We start from the raw sequence: 20,496 nt of genomic DNA, 5'->3' as shown, positions 1-20,496 counted from the left end.
ACTTTCCTTGACATAAGGACTGGTTATATAGGTCAGATTAGTTTGAAAATTCATTAATCTGCCACACTTTTGAAATTTGTGTGTTTTGTGTGTTTCTGTGTGTGTATACTTTTTTTAAAAAGACTTTTTGTTACTGATTTGCTTTCACTTGACTGGGCTCATCCTGTAATTTTTTTACTTTTAAAAACTTAATAGCTTGAGGATGCTTGAGTCCAGGAATGTGGAGGCTGCAGTGAACCATTATTAGGCCACCACATCACTGCACTCCAGTCTGGGCAACAGACCCTGTCTCAAAAAAAGAAAAAGCTAAAAATAAAACAAAAAACGCTTAATAGCTTGCCTCTTTCCCTTAGTATCAGAACATAGGCTTTTAGCCTTAAAATTCAAATCTTTGTGTAAAATAATTTTTATGGCTAGACAATTTCTGTCAATTTGCTCCTATAATTTATGTGACCATTTCCAAACTATTAGAATGCAAGTTGTTTTCCAATTTTACACTACCATGAAAATTTTTGCCCTAAATATTTGTGCTTGATATTTTGTGCACTGCAAATCATTTCCTCAGGTTAGATTTTGTGGATTTCTTCTTTTTGAGACAGAGTTTTGCCCTTGTCGCCCAGGCTGGAGTACAATGGCATGATCTCAGCTCACTGCAACCTCCACCACCTGGATTCAAGCGATTCTCCTGCCTCAGCCTCCTGAGTAGCTGGTATTACAGGTGCCTATCACCATGCCTGGCTAATTTTCGTATTTTTAGTAGAGACGGGGTTTCACCATGTTGGCCAGGCTGGTCTCGAACTCCTGGCCTCAGGTGATCCACCCATCTCAGCCTACCAAAGTGTTGGGATTAGAGGCATGAGCCACTGTGCCTGGCCGATTTTGTGGATTTATCTAAGTGAAGTAAGTGAGTCAAACACATGTATGGTAAACCCTCTAGATACAAAATATTAATACTTTAATATTTCCTTTACAGGGTATTTTGTGATGCATTACAATTCACATTGTGTCTGAAATTGTGAGCTCTCAAGTGCAAGATTATATCATTTATATTGGTATTCCTAATGCCTAAGCTGACAGGTAAGTATTCCATAAATATACAAATGTTCTAATTAGTTACATTTAAACTATCAGCAGACAAACCCTGCTTCCTACAACACAGAAAACTGAGCAATGGAAGAGAACTTCCACAAGCGTCCATCTACTTGCAAGTGTGCCCTTATGTTCTACCTCTAGTCCTATTACTATGAAAGAATTGTCCTTATTCTCAAAACTTACACTTATGTATTAGATCCCATTCCCTTCTTGCCTACAAGAAATTATTATTCTAGAATTCTCCACTCCCTAAAAACAAGAACATTCTTACATAACACTCCAACTGTTAAGATTTTACATTTGCTTGTTTTATCTTCTCATTTTCTCCATGTATATAAATTTTCTAAAACACTTTTTAAAAAAACTATTTGAGAGTAAACTGCCAATCTGCAGACCTTTAGCCTTAAATACTTCAGCAGTGTGAATTTCCTAAAAACAAGGACATTCTCTTATACAACCACAGTACAATTATTAAATTTGGGAATTAACATCAATATACCATCATTGAATCTATAGGTTTTATTCTTCTGTCAATTATCCCAATAATGTCCTTTACTGCCAGTTATTTCAATGTCCTTTATAGCAAATTAAATACTTCTTTAGAAATAAACTTTCTCAATTATTTGCTTATCCTGAGGTACTTAGAACAAGGAGGGAAGGAGTGATGGAGGCAGGGAGAGGAAAGGAGGATAAATGCTCGAGTCAGTCTCTGGCATGTTCCAAAGGTGACCAATGAGTTTTCTCCTTAACTATATTATTATTATTATTATTACTATTACTTGTGGATTTAAACATTTTACAGTAATTACTGATTTTCGAATTTTCCTACAGTTTGACCAGTAGAGCTTGAGTTGGCTCTCCTGAATCTGACATAACCTCAGTGGTCTTTTTTTTTTTTTTTTTTTGAGACGGAGTCTCTCTGTTACCCAGGCTGGAGTGCAGTGGCGCGATCTCAGCTCACCGCAAGCTCCGCCTCCCGGGCTCACGCCATTCTCCTGCCTCAGCCTCCCGAGTAGCTGGGACTACAGGCGCCCGCCACCACGCCTGGCTAATTTTTTATATTTTTAGTAGAGACGGGGTTTCACCTTGTTAGCCAGGATGGTCTCGATCTCCTGACCTCGTGATCCGCCCGCCTCGGCCTCCCAAAGTGCTGGGATTACAGGCGTGAGCCACCGCGCCCGGCTCAATGGTCTTTAATAACTTCTTTGATTTATGGTATGACATGATGTTCCAGCCCCATTGTGTACATTTTCTGGACCAGATGCCAAATTTGTCATTTCTTTAAGTAGCCCTGGTTCCTTTGGAAAGAAACAGTATTTACATATGGTAATGTGGGCTCATTCCTCCTGGTTTAAGCCCTTTCAGTAGACAGAGCTAGAAAATATTAAAAATTTTCAAATGCTAAAAAATGTAATGAAGTCATGCTTATATTTGTTATTTATATTTAACTTTATTAATCTTATATCTGTATTTCCATCTCCCGTGTCCAAAATCCCAGTTCCCCAAGACAATCATTAATCAAAGTATTCATTTATTTTATGCAGAATACAGACAATCATTTTGAAATAACAATATCCAACATCATCACCAATATGTTCACTAAAAACAGTTAAGATCTAGCCGAGTGTCGTGGCTCACACCTGTAATCCCAGCAAGGTGGGTGGATCATTTGAGGTCAGAGTTGAAGACTAGCCTGGCCAACATGGTAAAATCCCATCTCTAATAAAAATACGAAAATTAGCCGGGCGTGGCTGGGAACAGAGGCTCACGCCTGTAATCCCAGCACTTTAGGAGGCCAGGGCGGGTAGATCACAAGGTCAGGAGATTGAGACCATCCTGACTAATATAGTGAAACCCCTTCTCTACTAAAAATACAAAAAATTAGCTGGGCGTTGTGGCAGGCGCCTGTAGTCCCAGCTACTCAGGAGGCTAAGGCAGGAGAATGGCTCGAACCCGGGAGGCGGAGCTTGCAGTGAGCCAACACTGCGCCATTGCACTCCAGCCTGGGTGACAGAGTGAGAGTCCATCTCAAAAAAAAAAAAAAAAAAAGGAAATTAGCTGGGCATCCCTATAGTCCCAGCTACTCAGGAGGCTGAAGCAGGAGAATCACTTGAACCTAGGAGGCGGAGGTTGCAGTGAGCCGAGGTTGTGCTATTGCACTCCAGCCTGGGCGACAGAGTAAGACTCAGTCTCAAAAAAAAAAAAAGTTAATTTTTTTTTTTTTTTTTTGAGACAAGGTCTTGCTCTGTTGCACACGAGTGCAGTAGCAGGATTGTAGCACACTGTAACCTCGAACTCCTGGCCTCAAATGATCCTTCTGCCTCAGCTTCCTTTGGGAATAGAGGTGGTAAGCCACTATGCCCAGCCCATTTTCATTAAACTTATGATTTATCTTTCCTTTTTGGCCCTTATTTATAGTTTAATGGCTATACAGGTCCCAGTCCCTCATTTTGGCCACTCATGGGCCCACTAATTGGGACTCAAAGGCTTTCTGCTCAAAGGCATAGATGCACAGGAGTGCACTTCCACTACACATGCATTTACCACCTGGTATCTCTGAAGCAGTGGCTTCCCTTCAAACTCTGCGGACACCACCAGGACTTGAAAGATGGACATACAGCACAGTGGTGTGAGGGTTGTATCCTCTACCTCCACCATGCTCTGTCTCCAGGTCCCTCTGCAGCTTCTCCTAAAGTATTTGATGCTGAGCTCCACAGCAGCAGTCCAGCTGGGATGGCAGCCCAGTAGAGTCCTCATTTTGTTTTGGGTAATGTGTATATACATCTGTATTTCTCTCTTAAGTAAACTGTACCATGTTACAGATGACTTCACCTTGCATTCACTTAGTCATATATCCTGAAGATTAACTCCATAGTAATATATACTTTCTTCGTTCCTTTTTGTACCTGTCTAGTACTCCTTTAAAAGGATGTTTGTAAGTTTGTCAAACCATTTTCCTTTTGTGGACATCTGGGTTGTTTACAGTCTTTAGATATTACAAATAGTGCTATAGGAAATAGACTTGTATATATGTCTTTTTGTACTCTTACCAATGTATCTTGAGGAGATTCCTAGAAGTGGGATTTCCAGGTCAAAGGCTAAACGTCTATGTTAGATATTGCCAAAAAGCAACTCTCTCTCCTCCATAGGAGTATTACCATTCTGCGTTGCCTCAGCAATTCATGAGAGTAACTGTTTTCCTTATAGCCTTGCTAGCAGAGGACTTCAACAAACTTGGAATTCTGGCAGTCTGAATCTGAGGCAAAAATATTTCTCAGTGTAGTTTCAATCAGTACTTCAGTAAGAGCAAGACTGAGCTTCTTTTCAGATAATTAAGAGCTATGTTACTTTCTCCATAACTGTTCATATTTCTAGTCAATTTTTCTATAGTGATGTTTATCTTTACTTTTAGAGGCTTTTTATATATTTGGGATATTAGCCATTTTTGATACAATTTACAAATACTTTTCCCTAGTTTGCCATTTGCTTTGTTTATAATGTTTTATGTAATCAAACTTAACATTTTCCCTTATTTTGTGTCATAGCATTAGTATCATTAAGAACCAGAATTCAGTTAGTCCTTATTTTATTTTCACAATTAAATCTCTAATCCCTTCAGAATTTGTACTAGTGTAATATGAGAACTTGATCCAATTTTATCTTTTTCTATACAGTTAACCAGTTACTCCAATCAATTTATTACATAGTTCATTTCCCCCAGTGATTTGAGGTACCACCTTCATACTTATTTTCTATATGAAACCGGGTCTGTTTCTAGCCTTTCTTTCTTTTTTATTTTTTTTGAGACAAAGTCTCACTCTGTCGGCCAGGCTGGAGTGCAGTAGCATGATCTCAGCTCACTGCAACCTCTGCCTCCCAGGCTCAAGCAATTCTTTTGCCTCAGCCTCCCGAGTAGCTGGGATTACAGGCACGTGCCACCACGCCCGGCTAATTTTTGTATTTTTAGTAGAGATAGGGTTTCACCATGTTGGCCAGGCTGGTCTTGAACTCTTGACCTCAGGTAATCCGCCTGCCTTGGCCTTCCAAAGTGCTGGGATTATAGGCATGAGCCACCACGCCCGGTTCTTTCTAGCTTTTCTACTCTGTTCTACTTTTCTGTAACTATTCATGCAGCAAGACCACATTGCTTTAATTATAGAGGCTTCTTTTTTTTTTTTTGGACAGTCTCACTCTCACCCAGGCTAGAGTGCAATGACACGATCTCAGATCACTTACTTCCACCTCCTGGGGTCAAGTGATTCTCATGTCTCAGTCAACCAAGTAGCTGGGATTACAGGCATGTGCCACCTTGCCTGGCTAATTTTTATATTTTTAGTAGAGACAGGGTTTTTCTATGTTGGCCCAGGCTGGTCTCGAACTCCTGGCCTCAAGTGATCTGCCTGCCTCGGATTCCCAAAGTGCTGGGAGGTGTGAGCCACCACGCTGGCCAGATTTTTCTTTTACTATTATTAATATAAATAGGGTCATCTTGTTCATCTTATCTTATAACTTCAGAGGTAAGAGGGGCATTCTGTCTTGAACCTACTGTAGTGAGATTTTCAACCCCATCACTTCAGTGTGACTACCTGTCAACAACATTAATAACCTTCAAACTTCTAAATCCAATGGGTAATTCTCAGTCTTCATTTGGTTTGACCTTAAAGAGCATGTGGTATAGTTAATAACTGTCTTCTCCTTAAAACATTTATTTTCATTTGGCTTTCAGAACACTGTATCCACCTGGTTTTCCTCCTACTTTTGTGGCCAATTTCTCCTTCTTACTTGTTTCACCAGTTCCTCTTTACTTCCTTAACTTCTCAGTCAGTGGATCTTAACCAGGGGCAATCTGGGGAGAGAGTTTGGTTGTCACAACCTGGTTATGTGTGTGCTACCGGTATCTACTGGGAAGAAGCCAAGGATATTGCTAAATATCCTAAAATACCCTAAAATATCCTAAAACGCACAGGACAAGAATTACCTGGCCCAAAATGTCAATAGTGCCAAGACTGAAAGATCCTGTTTTAAATAAAAAATACCCTAAAATGTACTCCTTGGTCCTCTTCTCTAGCTACAATTACTCCCTTGCTGATCCCATACAGTCTCATGGTTTTAAATACCATCTATACGCTGATGACTCCCAAACATGTATCTACCCTGGACTGTTCCTCTGAACCCCAGACACATATCATCCAACTGCGTATCTGACATCTTCACTAAGATTTCTAATGGCCATTCTAAACTTAACATGACCAAAACTCAGGTCATGTTCTCTCCTAAAACAGCTCTTTAGACAGTCGCTCTTATCTCAAGTTAATGACAGTCACCCAGGCCAAAAATCAGGTATCATCCTCAACTGCTTCTTCACTCACACTCCACATTCCACCCATCAGTATGTAATCCATCCACTGCATAAGTATATCCTGATAGCTCTATCTTCAAAACACATCTGAACTGAACCACTTATCACTGTATAAGCTATCACTGTCTTAGTCCAAGTCATAATTTCTTGCTTGGATGACAGACTGGATTAGCCTCCTTACTCGTCTTCTCACTCCCATTATTACCCCTTTAAATTCTTTTTTTTTTTTTTGAGACAGAGTCTCACTCTGTCGCCCATGCTGGAGCACAGTGGTGCAATCTCAGCTCACTGCCACCTCTGCCTCTTGGGTTCAAGCAATTCTTCTGCCTCAGCCTCCTGAGTAGCTGGGATTACAGGCACGTGCCACCATGACAGGCTAATTTTTGTATTTTTAGCAGAGATGGGGTTTCACCATATTGGCCAGGTTGGTCTTGAACTCCTGACCTCAAGTGATCTGCCCGCCTCTGCTTCCCAAAGTGCTGGGATTATAGACGCGAGCTACCGTGCCAGCCTACCTCTTTAATTTTAATAGAACAGTGATCCATGAAAAGTTATTCCTCTACTCAAACCCTCTAATCTCATTAAGAGTGAGCCCTCACTTTGCTGTACATGATCTGGCCTTCATTTGATCTGTTTGTTTGTTTGCCTTATTGCCTACTACTCTCCATCATCATCTTTTTTCTTTTTTTTTTTTGAGATGGAGTCTCACTCTGCCGCCCAGGCTGGAGTGCAATGGCGTAGATCTCAGCTCACTGCAACTTCCGCCTCCCGGGTTCAACCGATTCTCCTGCCTCAGCCTCCTGAGTAGCTGGGATTACAGGCACACACCACCACACCCGGCTAATTTTTGTATTTTTAGTAGAGATGAGGTTTCACTATGTTGGCCAGGCTGGTCTCCAATTCCTGACCTCAAGTGATCTGCCCACTTTGACCTCCCAAAGTGCTGGGATTACAGGTGTGAGTCACCATGCCCAGCCTGCCATCTGTTTTAAAATAGAAAAGATATCGTGTTATACACACTGATCAAGTGCTTTTCTAAGCTTCATGTGTTAGAAATATGTTAAAACATCAGTAAATTTCTGTCATTCTTTTTAATAGCTACAAAGTATTCCACTTACAAAATACTATTTATATCTCCAATCTACTGCTGCTGGATATCTAGATTGCTTTTAATTTTTCAGTATTATAAATAATGTTGCAAGAAACATTCTTGTATGGTCACCTTTTCACATTTCTGTGGGCCCATCTGTGGGATACCGGGTCAGTAACATTATTTTAAATTCTAGTATCATCCAATTGTTTCCCCCCAAAATTGTTTATAGTTACATTTTCAGTGCATGAGAGTTCCTGTTTATTCAAACTCTTGAAAATACTGTGGATTTAAATCTTCTGAATCATGGTCGATCTAACAGGTAAATACGCTCTTTATGTATTCAAACTTATCAATCTTTCCCTTTATGGCTTCAGGATTTCATGTCATGCTTATAAAAGGCCAAATATAAAGATGCTTTAAAAAATTAAGCCTTTTACCCATTTGAAAATCATTTTGGTAGAATGAACAAGCTCTAATTGTTTTAAATGTGAACAGTTGAGAGATGATAGTCTGGTAAAGATTACCAAGAAAGATGGTAATTTCAAAGCAACTGACAAATGTTACCTTAAAGAAAAATTATTAGAGTTTTAGGTAGGGCATGGTGGCTAATGCCTGTAATCTCAACACTTTGGGAAGCCGAGGTGGGTGGATCACCTGAGGTCAGGAGTTTGAGACCATCCTGGCCAACATGGTGAAACCCTGTCACTACTAAAAAATACAAAAATTAGCCAGGTGTGGTGGCGAGCTCTTGTAATTCCAGCTACTTGGGAGGCTGAGGCAGGAGACTCGCTTGAGCCTAGGAGACTGAGATTGGAATGAGCCAAGATTGTACTCCAGCCTGAGCGACAAGAGCGAAACTCCATTTCAAAACACACACACACACACACACACACACACACATATATATAAAATTTGGTAAGTTTCTACCATTTGTGCACTCAACTGAAATTTTTTTTTTTTTTTTTGAGACGGAGTCTCGCTCTGTCGCCCAGGCTGGAGTGCAGTGGCCGGATCTCAGCTCACTGCAAGCTCCGCCTCCTGGGTTCACGCCATTCTCCTGCCTCAGCCTCCCGAGTAGCTGGGACTACAGGCACCCGCCACCTCGCCCGGCTAGTTTTTTGTATTTTTAGTAGAGACGGGGTTTCACCGGGTTAGCCAGGATGGTCTCATCTCCTGACCTCGTGATCCGCCCATCTCGGCCTCCCAAAGTGCTGGGATTACAGGCTTGAGCCACTGCGCCCGGCCTCAACTGAAATATTAAGCAATAAAAAAACTAATCCTTATAAGCATCCTCCTCAGATGACTCTGGCTATAAAGGGAAACAATTCAGATACACAATTTTCCTATTTAAAAATGAAGAGGCCAGGCACGGTGGCTCACGCCCGTAATCCCAGCACTTTGGAAGGCCAAGGCGGGTGGATCACAAGGTCAGGAGTTCGAGACCAACCTGGCCAACAGAGTGAAACCTCGTCTCTACTAAAAATACAAAAAACTAGCCGGGCATGGTGGTAGGTGCCAGTAATCCCAGCTACTTGGGAGGCTGAGGCAGGAGAATCGCTTGAACCTGGGAGGCAGAGGTTGCAGTGAGCCGAGATCGCGCCATTGCACTCCAGCCCAGGTCACAATGCGAGACTCCAACTCAAAAATAAACAAGTAAAATGAAGGTTCCGGCAGGGCATGGTGGCTTACGCCTGTAATCCGGGTACTTTGGGAGGCTGAGGCAGGTGGATCACGAGGTCAGGAGTTCAAGACCAGCCTGGCCAACATGGTGAAATCTCGTCTCTACTAAAAATACAAAAATTTGCAGGACGCAGTGGCAGGTGCCTGTAATCCCAGCTACTCAGGAGGCTGAGGCAGAAGAATTGCTTGAACTTGGTGAGGCGGAGGTTGCAATGAGCTGAGATCACACCACTGCATTCCAGCCTGGGTGACAGAGTGAGACTCCATCTCCCCCCCCCCCCCAAAAAAAAAAAGGTACCTACAAAGTCTCTAGAGTGAAGAAAAATAAAATAGTGAAAATTTCCTTCATAGCAATTCATGTCCAAAAAAGATTTTTATAAAGAAAAGATGAAATCACTTTGAATTTACTTTTAAATTAAGAAAGACTTTTTTGCAACTGTACTACCTTTTTTTTTTTTTTTTTTTTTTGAGACAGAGTCTCACTCTGTTGCCCAGGCTGGAGTACAGTGGCACGATTTCAGCTCACTGCAACCTCCAGCCCCCGGGTTCAAGTGATTCTCCTGCCTCAGCCTCCCGAGTAGCTGGGATTACAGGTGCCTGCCACAGCACCTAGCTAATTTTGTATTTTTAGTAGAGACAGGGTTTCACCATCTTGGCCAGGCTGGTCTTGAACTCCTGACCTTGTGATCCACCCTCCTTGGTCTCCCAAAGTGCTGGGATTACAGTTGTGAGCCCCTGCGCCTGGCCTGTACTACCAATTCTAATTGAGGTGCCATGGGCAGAAATGGGCTTCACATCTCCACAAGTCTTTTAACACTGGCTTCCTTTGCAACATTTGAATTAATATCACAAGTTCATTACCCGAATTTCAATATCCATCTCATGAATAAACAAATAATAAACAGTAAAAGCTCTTACTATTAAGTAGTATGGTCAAAACTATTTAAAGCAGAAAGAGTATGCAGTAAATCGCTTAAGAATGCTGAAAGCAAATATTCAAGCCATGGGTTCTACAGTGAATGTTAATATATTTTGCATCCTGTGACTTGAATATTGCTTTGCTCATTTGACTAAGGTATCACAATCAAGCTATTCAGTGCAACTACACAGTCTGGCTCAACCACACAATTAGAAAACAACAATCAAAAAACAAAAACCCACACCACTGAATTATAATGAATGTTTATAAGAAGACTACTAAGAAAAGAGTGTACATTTAATCATTATGAATAATTTTTAAAGATAAGGTTTTTCCAAACTGGTTTGCTCTTTAACAAAACAATATTCATGCTTATGAGATCTAAAAAATGCAAAATATTTACTGGCTTCAAGTCTAAACAAACTTGCACAAGAGTTATTTACACGTGAGCTTAAACAAAATAAAATTCATTTTCCCTTAAGGACTGGGTGTTTAATATTTACATTTATATTTGAGGTTCCCATGCTAAAGAAAAGCAGGGGAGGACACAAACTTAAGGATTAAGCATGTCTCCTTTCACAACAAATTTTCAGTGAACAAAAACAAAAGGCTGTATAACACAGAAATCAAACATTACACACACATAAAATAACTCCATACCTCTTGTCAGCAAGATCTGTTTTATTTCCTACTAGCATGATGATAACATCACTTCCTCTTTCTGTTCTGACATCATCAATCCACTTTGTAGTTTGCTGGAATGAGTTAACATCTGGTATAGGAGGGTAGACAGATTAGTGTTGCTGAAAAATGCCTCCCCAGGTGGTGGGCACCTCCCTCCAAAAAAGCCCTGGAAGTTGGAAGGGGGCTGGCACATTAGTACCCCACTTATAATGTGCCTGCAACATAACTCCATTTTATCTGATTGCAACTGTCAGCAATTTAAACAAATTACAAGAATAAAATCTTCAAGGTTCCTTTTAGAGTAGTTTAAAATTTTTTTGAATATGACCAAGTGAGTGCAATGTAGTATTTAATTTAAAAAAAAAAAAACTTTTTGAAATATAAGGACAGCTATGGCAGATAATATGGTGTCACATTGCCACAATGCTTTTTTTTATCACTTACACATACCAAACATAACAAAGAAAGCATTTTCAAAAGTATGTCAGCCAGTAAGTCCCAACACATCCAGAAAATTTGTAAAGCCTTTCAATAGCTTTCAACACCACTGTTGGCACAGCTTCCTCAGTTTGTGATCACTTTAACCTAAAATTTATTTGTTTAATGCACCAGAAACGCCTGTAACAAAATTTGTCTTTTCTAGTGTTGGATTCTAAGTAGAGTACTTCAACATTTATTACAGCAGCTAAAGAAAACAATATACTAATATTTGAATCACATTTGTGGATTAAAAAAAACGTAAGGTTTCACTTGCTGTGGTTAAAGTAAGCACAAACATTTTAAAGCTACAAAACGTGTCAATGCACAATATGAACATACTTCTTTTTTTTAAACAAACAGCAACCCAAAGTAAAGGTGCAAAAGAAGAAAGATTGCATATAGCACCTATTTCAAAAAAAAAAAATCCTTGAACGCAATCTTCTAATTTTGCCAGCACAATTATTCATTATTAGATATGATTCCTGATTGAGATATGCAAAAATGTATAGTAACAGTTTTATTAGTCCAAATGAATAGTTCCTTTGTCTATGTAAGTTTTTTTTAGCCCACGATACTGCATCTGTGTAGTGTGGTACACATTTTTTAAAAATCTAAAAAGAAAGTCCCAGATACTGGGCTGGGCACAATGGTTCATGCCTGTAATCCTAGCACTTTGGTTTTTGTTGTTGTTGTTGTTGCTGAGATGGAGTTTTGCTCTTGTTGCCCAGGCTGGAGTGCAATGGCACGATCTCAGCTCACTGCAACCTCTGACTCCCAGGTTCAAGAGATTTTCCTGCCCCCGTCTCTCAAGTTGCTGCGATTACAGGCATGCGCCACCACATCTGGCTATTTTTGCATTTTCAGTAGAGATGGAGTTCCATCATGTTGGTCAGGCTGGTCTCAAACTCCTGACTTCAGGTGATCCACCTGCCTTGGCCGCCCAAAATGTGAGGATATCCAGCGTAAGCCACTGTGCCTGGCCTAATCCTAGCACTTTGGAAGGCTGAGGCAGGAGGATCACTTGAGTCCAGGAGTTCAAGACCCTGGTTTTCCTATAAATTATGAACCACTATATGGAATAATGTTTAATATTGCCTAATATATGTCATAAACCAATTTACAAAGGCAATTTCAATCAGAAAGCATTTTACTGTCAGTCACCAATGCTTCATGGAAAATTTACAGTCACTTAAAGGCCACAGGCATTATTCAATCTTTAGAAAAAAGAAAGACTACTGGTTGTTTCACCTCCTATTTAAAATTTTTTTCTTGGAGAGAAATGAAAGTGTAATTTGTTAGCAACAAAGTAAATAAATCAGTCACAGAACCAAAATATGATTCAAATAAAAAAGATTAATAGAAAACTGTACATTATGTTTTCTCTGTCTTCCTCTACAGAGACAGAATGGCTGGAAGGGGAAAGCAGAGAAAAGCTGGCTAGCAGAAGCTTGTAATAGCCTCAATAGAAAGCTTGGAGAATTTGGAAAACTTGGCAAGAGACTTAAACACATATTATTTTATTTTAGAGAAATCTGAGATCAAATTAAATTAAAAGGAGACATTCCTCCAACTATAATTATGGTATGGTTTAGGAATAACAGGATACTAAGAAACCCTTGAAAAGGATTCACAATTGGACCCAAAATAAAATTTCTGGGGCAAAAAACCTGGCACAGTTAGATATAAAGCATACTGGTATAAACACCAAAGCAAATATTTCTGACCTGGCTGATATGTGATTTACTACGATAAAACTTATTTTTACATGCCAGTAAGGAAAACAAGCACAAGACAAGAACATGCATGCAGCTAAGCTAAAGGTTGAAAGAAGATTAGAAATGCATAATTCCCTCCACTCACTTGTGATATCATAAACAACAACTGCCACAGTGGAGTCACGAATGTAGCTAGGAATCAAGCTCCTGAACCGCTCTTGACCTGCTGTGTCCCATAATTGCAATCGTACCTAACAACAAAATCAGTCAAACAAGCAAGAAAAATAAGAAAGGTCAACCCGTTGCAATATACCTACTTGTGATATCGTAAACTACTACAGCTGCAGCAGAATCACGGATGTAACTGGGAATGAGGCTACGGAAACGTTCCTGACCCGCAGTATCCCACAGCTGAAGCCTGATCTGTGAGATGGGAAAAAATAAATAAAAAAAAAAACAAACGAAACTAATACTAAAAAGAAAAAAAAAAATGTTTTTTTAAAAGGGAGAGGGTGGGAAGGAAGTAGAAAGAAGACTCATGCAAGAGGTTGCAGAGAGTGAGGAATGAAAATAATACAAAACTCCTTTTTCAAAAGGGAGAAATATTAAAATTTTGCGTACTCCGAAGGTAAATGACTGGAAAATGCCACTGGGAAAGGTTTCACAGAATCAGAAATATGGCTTCCCTTTTTCCCTACCTAAAACCTATTTTAATCCCTATGCCTTCCAGGGTCAAAAAGTTGACTGTTGATGGTTAAAAAGAGCAAAAAACAAACAAACAAACAAACAAAAAACTAAGGTAAATGTCAATGAAAGGAACAGCCTAAGCTATCAGAGTAAAGGAATTAATGCTTCTTTGAAAGCTTCTCTTAAGCTAAAACGTGTCTCTTTCCTATTGGGTCTAGAATACTTTAAAACTGGGTCTTTAACTACTGTGCTTGTATTTGTCCCATACATTTCTCCCCAGAACACGTGTGTGTGTGTGTAATGTAACAAAAAGGAGGAAGACCTTTTTGCAGCCCTACATAAAAATTTATCTACTATCTCATATCTATATTACAGGCGTGAGCGTGTGTGTGTGTAATGTAACAAAAAGGAGGGCCAGGCACAGTGGCTCACGCCTGTAATCCCAGCACTTTGGGAGGCCGAGGCGGGTGGATCACGAGGTCAAGATATCGAGACCATCCTGGCCAACATGGTGAAACCCTGTCTCTATTAAAAATATAAAAATGAGCTGGGCGTGGTGGCGGGCACCTGTAGTCCCAGCTACCCGGGAGGCTGAGGCAGGAGAATGGCTTGAACCCGGGAGGCGGAGCTTGCAGTGAGCCGAGATCACAACATTGCACTCCAGCCTGGGCAACAGAGCGAGACGCCATCTCAGAAAAACAAAAAAAAAGGAGGAATACCTTTTTGCAGACCTACATAAAAATTTATTTACGTACTATCTCCTATCTATATTACAAGAAGAAAAGCCTGAAAACAAGCATCAAGTTCTTGCATCATGACAGAAAGTCGTTTCCAAGCTTTCAATTTTTTTTTTTTTTTTTTTTTTTTGAGACAGAATCTCATTCTTGTTGCTCAGGCCGGAGTGCAGTGCTGTGAACTCGGCTCACTGCAACCTCCGCCTCCCGGGTTCAAACGATTCTCCTGCCTCAGCCTCCCGAGTAGCTAGGATTGTAGACACCCACCACCACGTCCGGCTAATTTTTGTACTTTTAGAAGAGATGGGGTTTCACCACGTTGGCCAGGCTAGTCTCGAACTCCTGACCTCAGGTGATTCGCCCACCTCGGCCTCCCAAAGTGCTGGGATTACAGGCGTGAGCCACCGCACCCGGCTGCTTACAAATTTTAAGAAATGACATGCTATATATTAAAACATAAAAGAGAATATTCAGGAAAAAAAAAACACATAAGAAATAACACTGGAAATAAAATAATGTTTTTGGGTGCAGGTCTCAAAATACTGCATTTAAGATATTCACTATTTAGGTGACAAGAATCTCTTCAAGGGGTAGTGGGCTAGAATACAGATTTTACACTGTATTTAAAGAAAACATTCCAAAGGACGAAAGACAAGAAATCCAACAAATAAATACACATTACTTTTTTTTTTTTTTTTGCAACAGAGTTTCACTCTTGCTGCCCAGGCTACAGTGCAATAGCACAATCTCGGCTCACTGCAACCTCCGCCTCCTGGGTTCAAGTGATTCTCTTGCCTCAGCCTCCCGAGTAGCTGGGATTATAGGCGCCTGCCACCACGCCTGGCTAATTTTTTGTATTTTTAACCGAGACGGGGTTTCATCATGTTGGCCAAGCTGGTCTCAAACTCCTGACCTCAGGTGATCCACCTGCCCCAGCCTCCCAAAGTGCTTGGATTACAGGTGTGAGCCACTGCACCCAGCTCACATTATTTCTTTTTAGTCAGTCACTTTGACATGCATCCTATCCTGACAAAAAAATACTGAAGTTCACAAATTGAAATCTTATTGAATGCCTCAAGAGTGGTATTTAGAAGGTCTTTAGAAGCTTTAATTTCTTCATAAAAATTCTCCTTTAATTCTCTGTAAAGTTCTTTGTTTTCATTTTTCCAAATCAAGATAACTGCCAAGTACTACTCACTCAGTAATAAGAGTTTTTCTCAACAACTGTAAACTCTCTTTGGTAACTCTGCTAAGTACTTCTTATGGTGACAATCATTGATTATTTTGATCGCAGTTTTCTAACCTGGAATGTTGCAGAAAATTGCACACTGAAAATATTACTCACTGTTCGATCCTCCAAGTACATAGTTTTTGATAAAAAGTCAATGCCAATTGTTGCCTGTAAAACAAAACAAAGAAGTTAACAAATAATAACCGTTTAATGGTGGCCAGCAGTTTAGGATTCAAATGGGATTCATTAATTGTGGAAGAAATAATGAATAAACAAACCAATACAACATAGCCAATTAAGGACAAACAAAACTTCCAGTGATAACAGTTTCCACGTATTCAGCACTTGCTTAATATTAGAGACTGTTTTAAGCCTTTTACATGATCATCTCTAATCTTTATACATTCCTGCCAGGTAGCTTATTCTCATCCCTATTTTTCTCATTTTACAAATAATAAGATAATGGCAACTTTGGTTTAAATATTTGTATTTGAACTTTAGTTTGAATATCTAATTGCTCCCCACTCAGAATGGTGCGTATCTGCCCCAAGAGCAGTTTTATAAAATATTGTTGATATAAACAACTATCTGCTGTCATGACCTCCTACATAGTGGTTTGTCAACTGTCCTGATGACATAGAAAGCCAGAGACTCACAAACATCGTAACTTTCCATAAGACACATGATTTTTCCAATATAAAATAAAAGTCATTAGGTAAGGAAAACAGGTTTTACTGTGTATACCACACAATGATAGGTTCCTTCTGTGGTGAAAACACATGTAAAATTCTATTGCCTGGCTGCTATTTTCCCTATCAAGAGAAAATGGTGAAATAATAAGAGAATAGAAAGAAGGCAGACTAGAAAAAAGAGGGAAAAAAAAGTATACAAGTTAAAAAAGAGGCCAAAATTAATTAGGGGAGATAAATAAAAAGAATGGAAGAAAGACAAATGACCCCAGAAAGAGGATGTTGATATGGACTCTATTTTAGAAATTTAATCACCTCATTAATAAACGTTTGTGTGCACATATACTATGTATGTGTGTGTGGGTACATACATACTTTTTCCCTAAATATCTTTGTGCCATATTCCTTAAAACAGAAACTAGTTGAGTCTGTGCATTTATAATATGAATCACTAAGAATTTTAAGTTCTTAAAAAACAATAAAAAACTAGATCAGAAAAGTGGTCCATCCAGTTGGGGATTTTATTTCTGCTGGCAGAAAAATAGAATTGTGTGTGTGTCATAGCTGAGTTCTCATGAGATCTGATGGTTTTATAAAAGGATTTCCCCTCTCTTTGTTCTGTGCTTCTCCTTGTTGCTGCCATGTGAAGAAAGACGTTTGCTTCCCCTTCTGCCATGATTGTAAGCTTCCTGAGGCCTCCCCAACCTCGCAGAACTATAAGTCTATTAAACCTCTTTCCTTTACAAATTACACAGTCTCGGGTATCTCTTCATTAGCAGCGTGAGAACTAATACATGTGTCTCCTTTAATTTCTCTTGGCAGTGTTTTGTATAGTCTTATGCTGTTTGTTAAATTTGTTCCTAAGTATTTTATTCTTTTCTGAAGCTTCCGCAAATAAAATTTAAATAAAATTTTTCTTTTTCTTTCTTTTTTTTTTTGGAGACAAGGTCTCACACTCTGTTGCCCAAGCTGGTATACAGGGGTGTAATTTTGGCTCAGTGAAGCCTCAACCCCCTGAACCAAGCGATCCTCTCAAGTAGATGGGACTACAGGTGCATACCACCACGCCCCACTAATTTCTGTATTTTTTTGCAGAGACAGGGTTTTGCCATGTTGTCCAGGCTAATCTGCAACTCCTAGGTTCAAGAGATCTTCCCCATCTGGCCTTCCAACATGCTGGGATTGTAGGCATGAGCCACTGCGCCCCACCTAAAGATAATATCTTTATATGACAAACCAATGTAATGTTGGTAAGTCTTTACACATTTTTACATATATTCAAGAATGAAAGGTATAGTAAATTATATAAATTAATTATCTACTAAGTGCCAATTTATACACATTGCCTCATTTAGTTCTCATTTATTCGTTCATCCATTATTTATTTAGAAAGAGTCTCACTCAGTTGCCTAGGCTGGAGTGCAATGGCGTGATCTCAGCTCACCGCAATTTCTGCCTCCTGGGTTTGAGCAATTCTAGTGCCTCAGCCTCTCAAGTAGCTGGGATTACAGGCATTCACCACCAAGCCCTGTTAATTTTTTTTTTTGAGACAGAGTCTTGCTCTCTCACCCAGGCTGGAGTGCAGTGGCGCCATCTCGGCTCGTTGCAAGCTCCTCCTCCCGGGTTCATGCCATTCTCCTGCCTCAGCCTCCCAAGTAGCTGGGACTACAGGCGTGTGCCACCACGCCTGGCTAATTTTTTGTATATTTAGTAGAGATGGGGTTTCACCGTGTTAACCAGGATGGTCTTGATCTCCTGACCTGATCCACCCGCCTTGGCCTTCCAAAGTGCAGGGATTACAGGCGTGAGCCACAGCGCTCGGCCAAATTTTTGTATTTTTAGTAGAGATGGGGTTTTGCCATGTTAGCCAGACTGGTCTCAAACTCTTGGCCTCAAGTGATCCCCCCACCTCGGTCTCCCAAAATGCTGGGATTACAGGCATGAGCCAATGCACCCAGCTTGCTTATCAAATATTTATTAAGCATGTACTTGCAAACACTGTGTAAAGTACTAGAGATAGAGTGATGAACAAACATGCAGTTGGTCTCTACTCAAATTAGCACACATTTAAAAATCATGTAAACTTGTCTACATTCATTAGAAATATTTATTGAACTCTATTCCTTCCTAATACTGGGGGGAAAAAAAGAAAGATTTTATTTATTTACTTATTTATTTATTTTTATTTTTATTTTTTTGAGTGACAGACTCTTGCTCTGTCACCGAGGCTGGAGTACAGTGTGGTGATCTTGGCTCACTGCAACCTCCCCCTCCTAGGTTCAAGCGATTCTCCTGCCTCAGCTTCCCAAGAAGCTGGGACTACAGATGTGCACCACCACACCCAGCTAATATTTGTATTTTTTAGTAGAGACGGGGTTTCACTATATGTTGGCCAGGCTGGTCTCAAACTCCTGACCAAGTGATCCACCCACTTCGGCCTCCCAAAGTGCTGGGATTACAGCCGTGAGCCACTGCGCCTGGCAGAAAGAAATATTTATTGATTGCCTACTAGTCACCATCATTAGGAGCTAGGAATCCTGTGGTAAAAGAATAAAAAGCAGACAAGAATCTATGCACAGAGGTTACAGTCTGCTAAGACAGACAAACAATAAGCTAATTAAGTAAAATAGTATGTTAGAGAGTAGCAAAAGAGAAAAAAAACAGGAAAAGGACAATAGAAAATATTATGGTATGGTGTCGATATTTTTAGACAGGATACTCAATAAAGGCTAAGAAAATGACTCTCACCACTCCTACTCACATATCTATATACTGTAAACCAGTACCCTGCATTTCAATATATGAGATTTGGTTTTTTCAGTTACATAAATAAAACACCACAAACTTTATGTATGTCAATTCCTGTACAGTAAATATCTCTAACAAATAGGTTTTTAAAGAAAAAATTGAACTGTTTCTCAAATTCCATATAAACACTTATGCATTTCTCATTCACTCTGACTTAACATGGGATTACTGCATATAGGCTGCAGAAAGTTCACACTCAAGAACAGCTATGTAAAGCATGTAAAACAACAGCAATTCAAAAGGTGATTTCAAAAGCAAAGAAAAAGATATCCCACTGAACACTTCATTTTCTCTTCCATGACAAAAACATTCACTTGAGAATATATTAATTTGAACATCAAAGTACATTTGCTAATATACATAGGCAACATCACAAAGTTGACTAAAAGTAAATTTTGTAATATATAAGTCAAGAACAGTTCTCTCTTCCTCCTCTGAAAATAGCAAACTGTGACTTACAAATTATGCAGCTAGGTAGTACTATAAAGGCCACAATCATTATCATGCTAAGATCATGTTTTCCTAAATGTATTTCTTTATAGCACTTTTGACTAGATTAATAAATTGTTTGATTAACTGTTAATTATCCAACTTCTCCCCACTAGAAGTTCCATGAGAGTAAGGTTGGTATGTTTGTTCACTGCAGTATGCTATATACCCAGGATGCAGAATAGTGCCTGGTACATAACAAAAACTCCAGGAAATAAAGAACAATGAAAGTGTTGAGAATGACAAATGCCAGAGAAGATAAGATTTAGCACAGTTAGGGACTGGCTTTTGATAGGAAGAGGGCATTTACTACAGTATAATGGAATGAAAGAGGATTGGTATAAATACTGTTACATATACACAGATGATGTGGTAAGAAAAATAAAAAAGGGCATTCCTGCCTTATACTTCCCATTTGTTTAAGAAGCAAGGTCTTCAAAGTAAGGGTCGAAGAAGAGTGGTAAAAGTGGTAAAGTTCGAGTTTGAGGAGTATAGAGTTAGTATGAAATAGTTACTCCAAAGAGTGCTTGGTAAACTGATAACGTAGTTGACACTAGCAACATTAATGTATTTAAGAACCAATGAGGAGAAATGAGATGACTGGGTTCATAACACGAATTTTGCCAGGCATATGTGATTGAACCAAAGAGAAGTGTATTGGTCTGTTTTCACGCTGCTGATAAAGACATACCCGAGACTGTGTAATTTATAAAGAAAAGGAAGTTTAATGGACTTGCAGTTCCACATGGCTGGGGAGGCCTCACAATCACAGTGGAAGGCGAAAGGTTCTTACGTGGAGGCAGCAACAGAGAATGAGAGCCAAGCGAAAAGGGTTT

General features: G+C 39.7%; 1 protein-coding gene across 4 annotated transcripts in view; it reads right to left on the bottom strand.

Annotated features, from left to right (window-relative positions):
* Positions 1–20,496, bottom strand: part of RAB6A (RAB6A, member RAS oncogene family) — a 92,571-nt gene that overhangs the window by 34,100 nt on the left and 37,975 nt on the right. For 2 of the 4 annotated variants that reach the window (XM_009186913.4, XM_017948750.3), the window contains exons 3-5: positions 15,789–15,842; positions 13,168–13,273; positions 10,804–10,915 (exon numbers count right to left, since the gene is read on the bottom strand). In XM_009186913.4, the coding sequence (XP_009185177.2) occupies positions 10,804–10,915; positions 13,168–13,273; positions 15,789–15,842 (272 nt within the window). Of the gene's footprint in view, positions 1–10,803; positions 10,916–13,167; positions 13,274–13,339; positions 13,446–15,788; positions 15,843–20,496 lie in introns of all 4 variants that reach the window. The other 2 variants (XM_003910396.5, XM_021926289.2) reach the window with 2 other exon arrangements.

This window comes from Papio anubis, chromosome 12, assembly GCF_008728515.1.
Source record: "Papio anubis isolate 15944 chromosome 12, Panubis1.0, whole genome shotgun sequence".
Classification (NCBI taxonomy): domain Eukaryota; kingdom Metazoa; phylum Chordata; class Mammalia; order Primates; family Cercopithecidae; genus Papio; species Papio anubis.
Note: the sequence above shows the minus strand (reverse complement) of the source record. Positions and strands in the feature narration are given on the sequence as shown.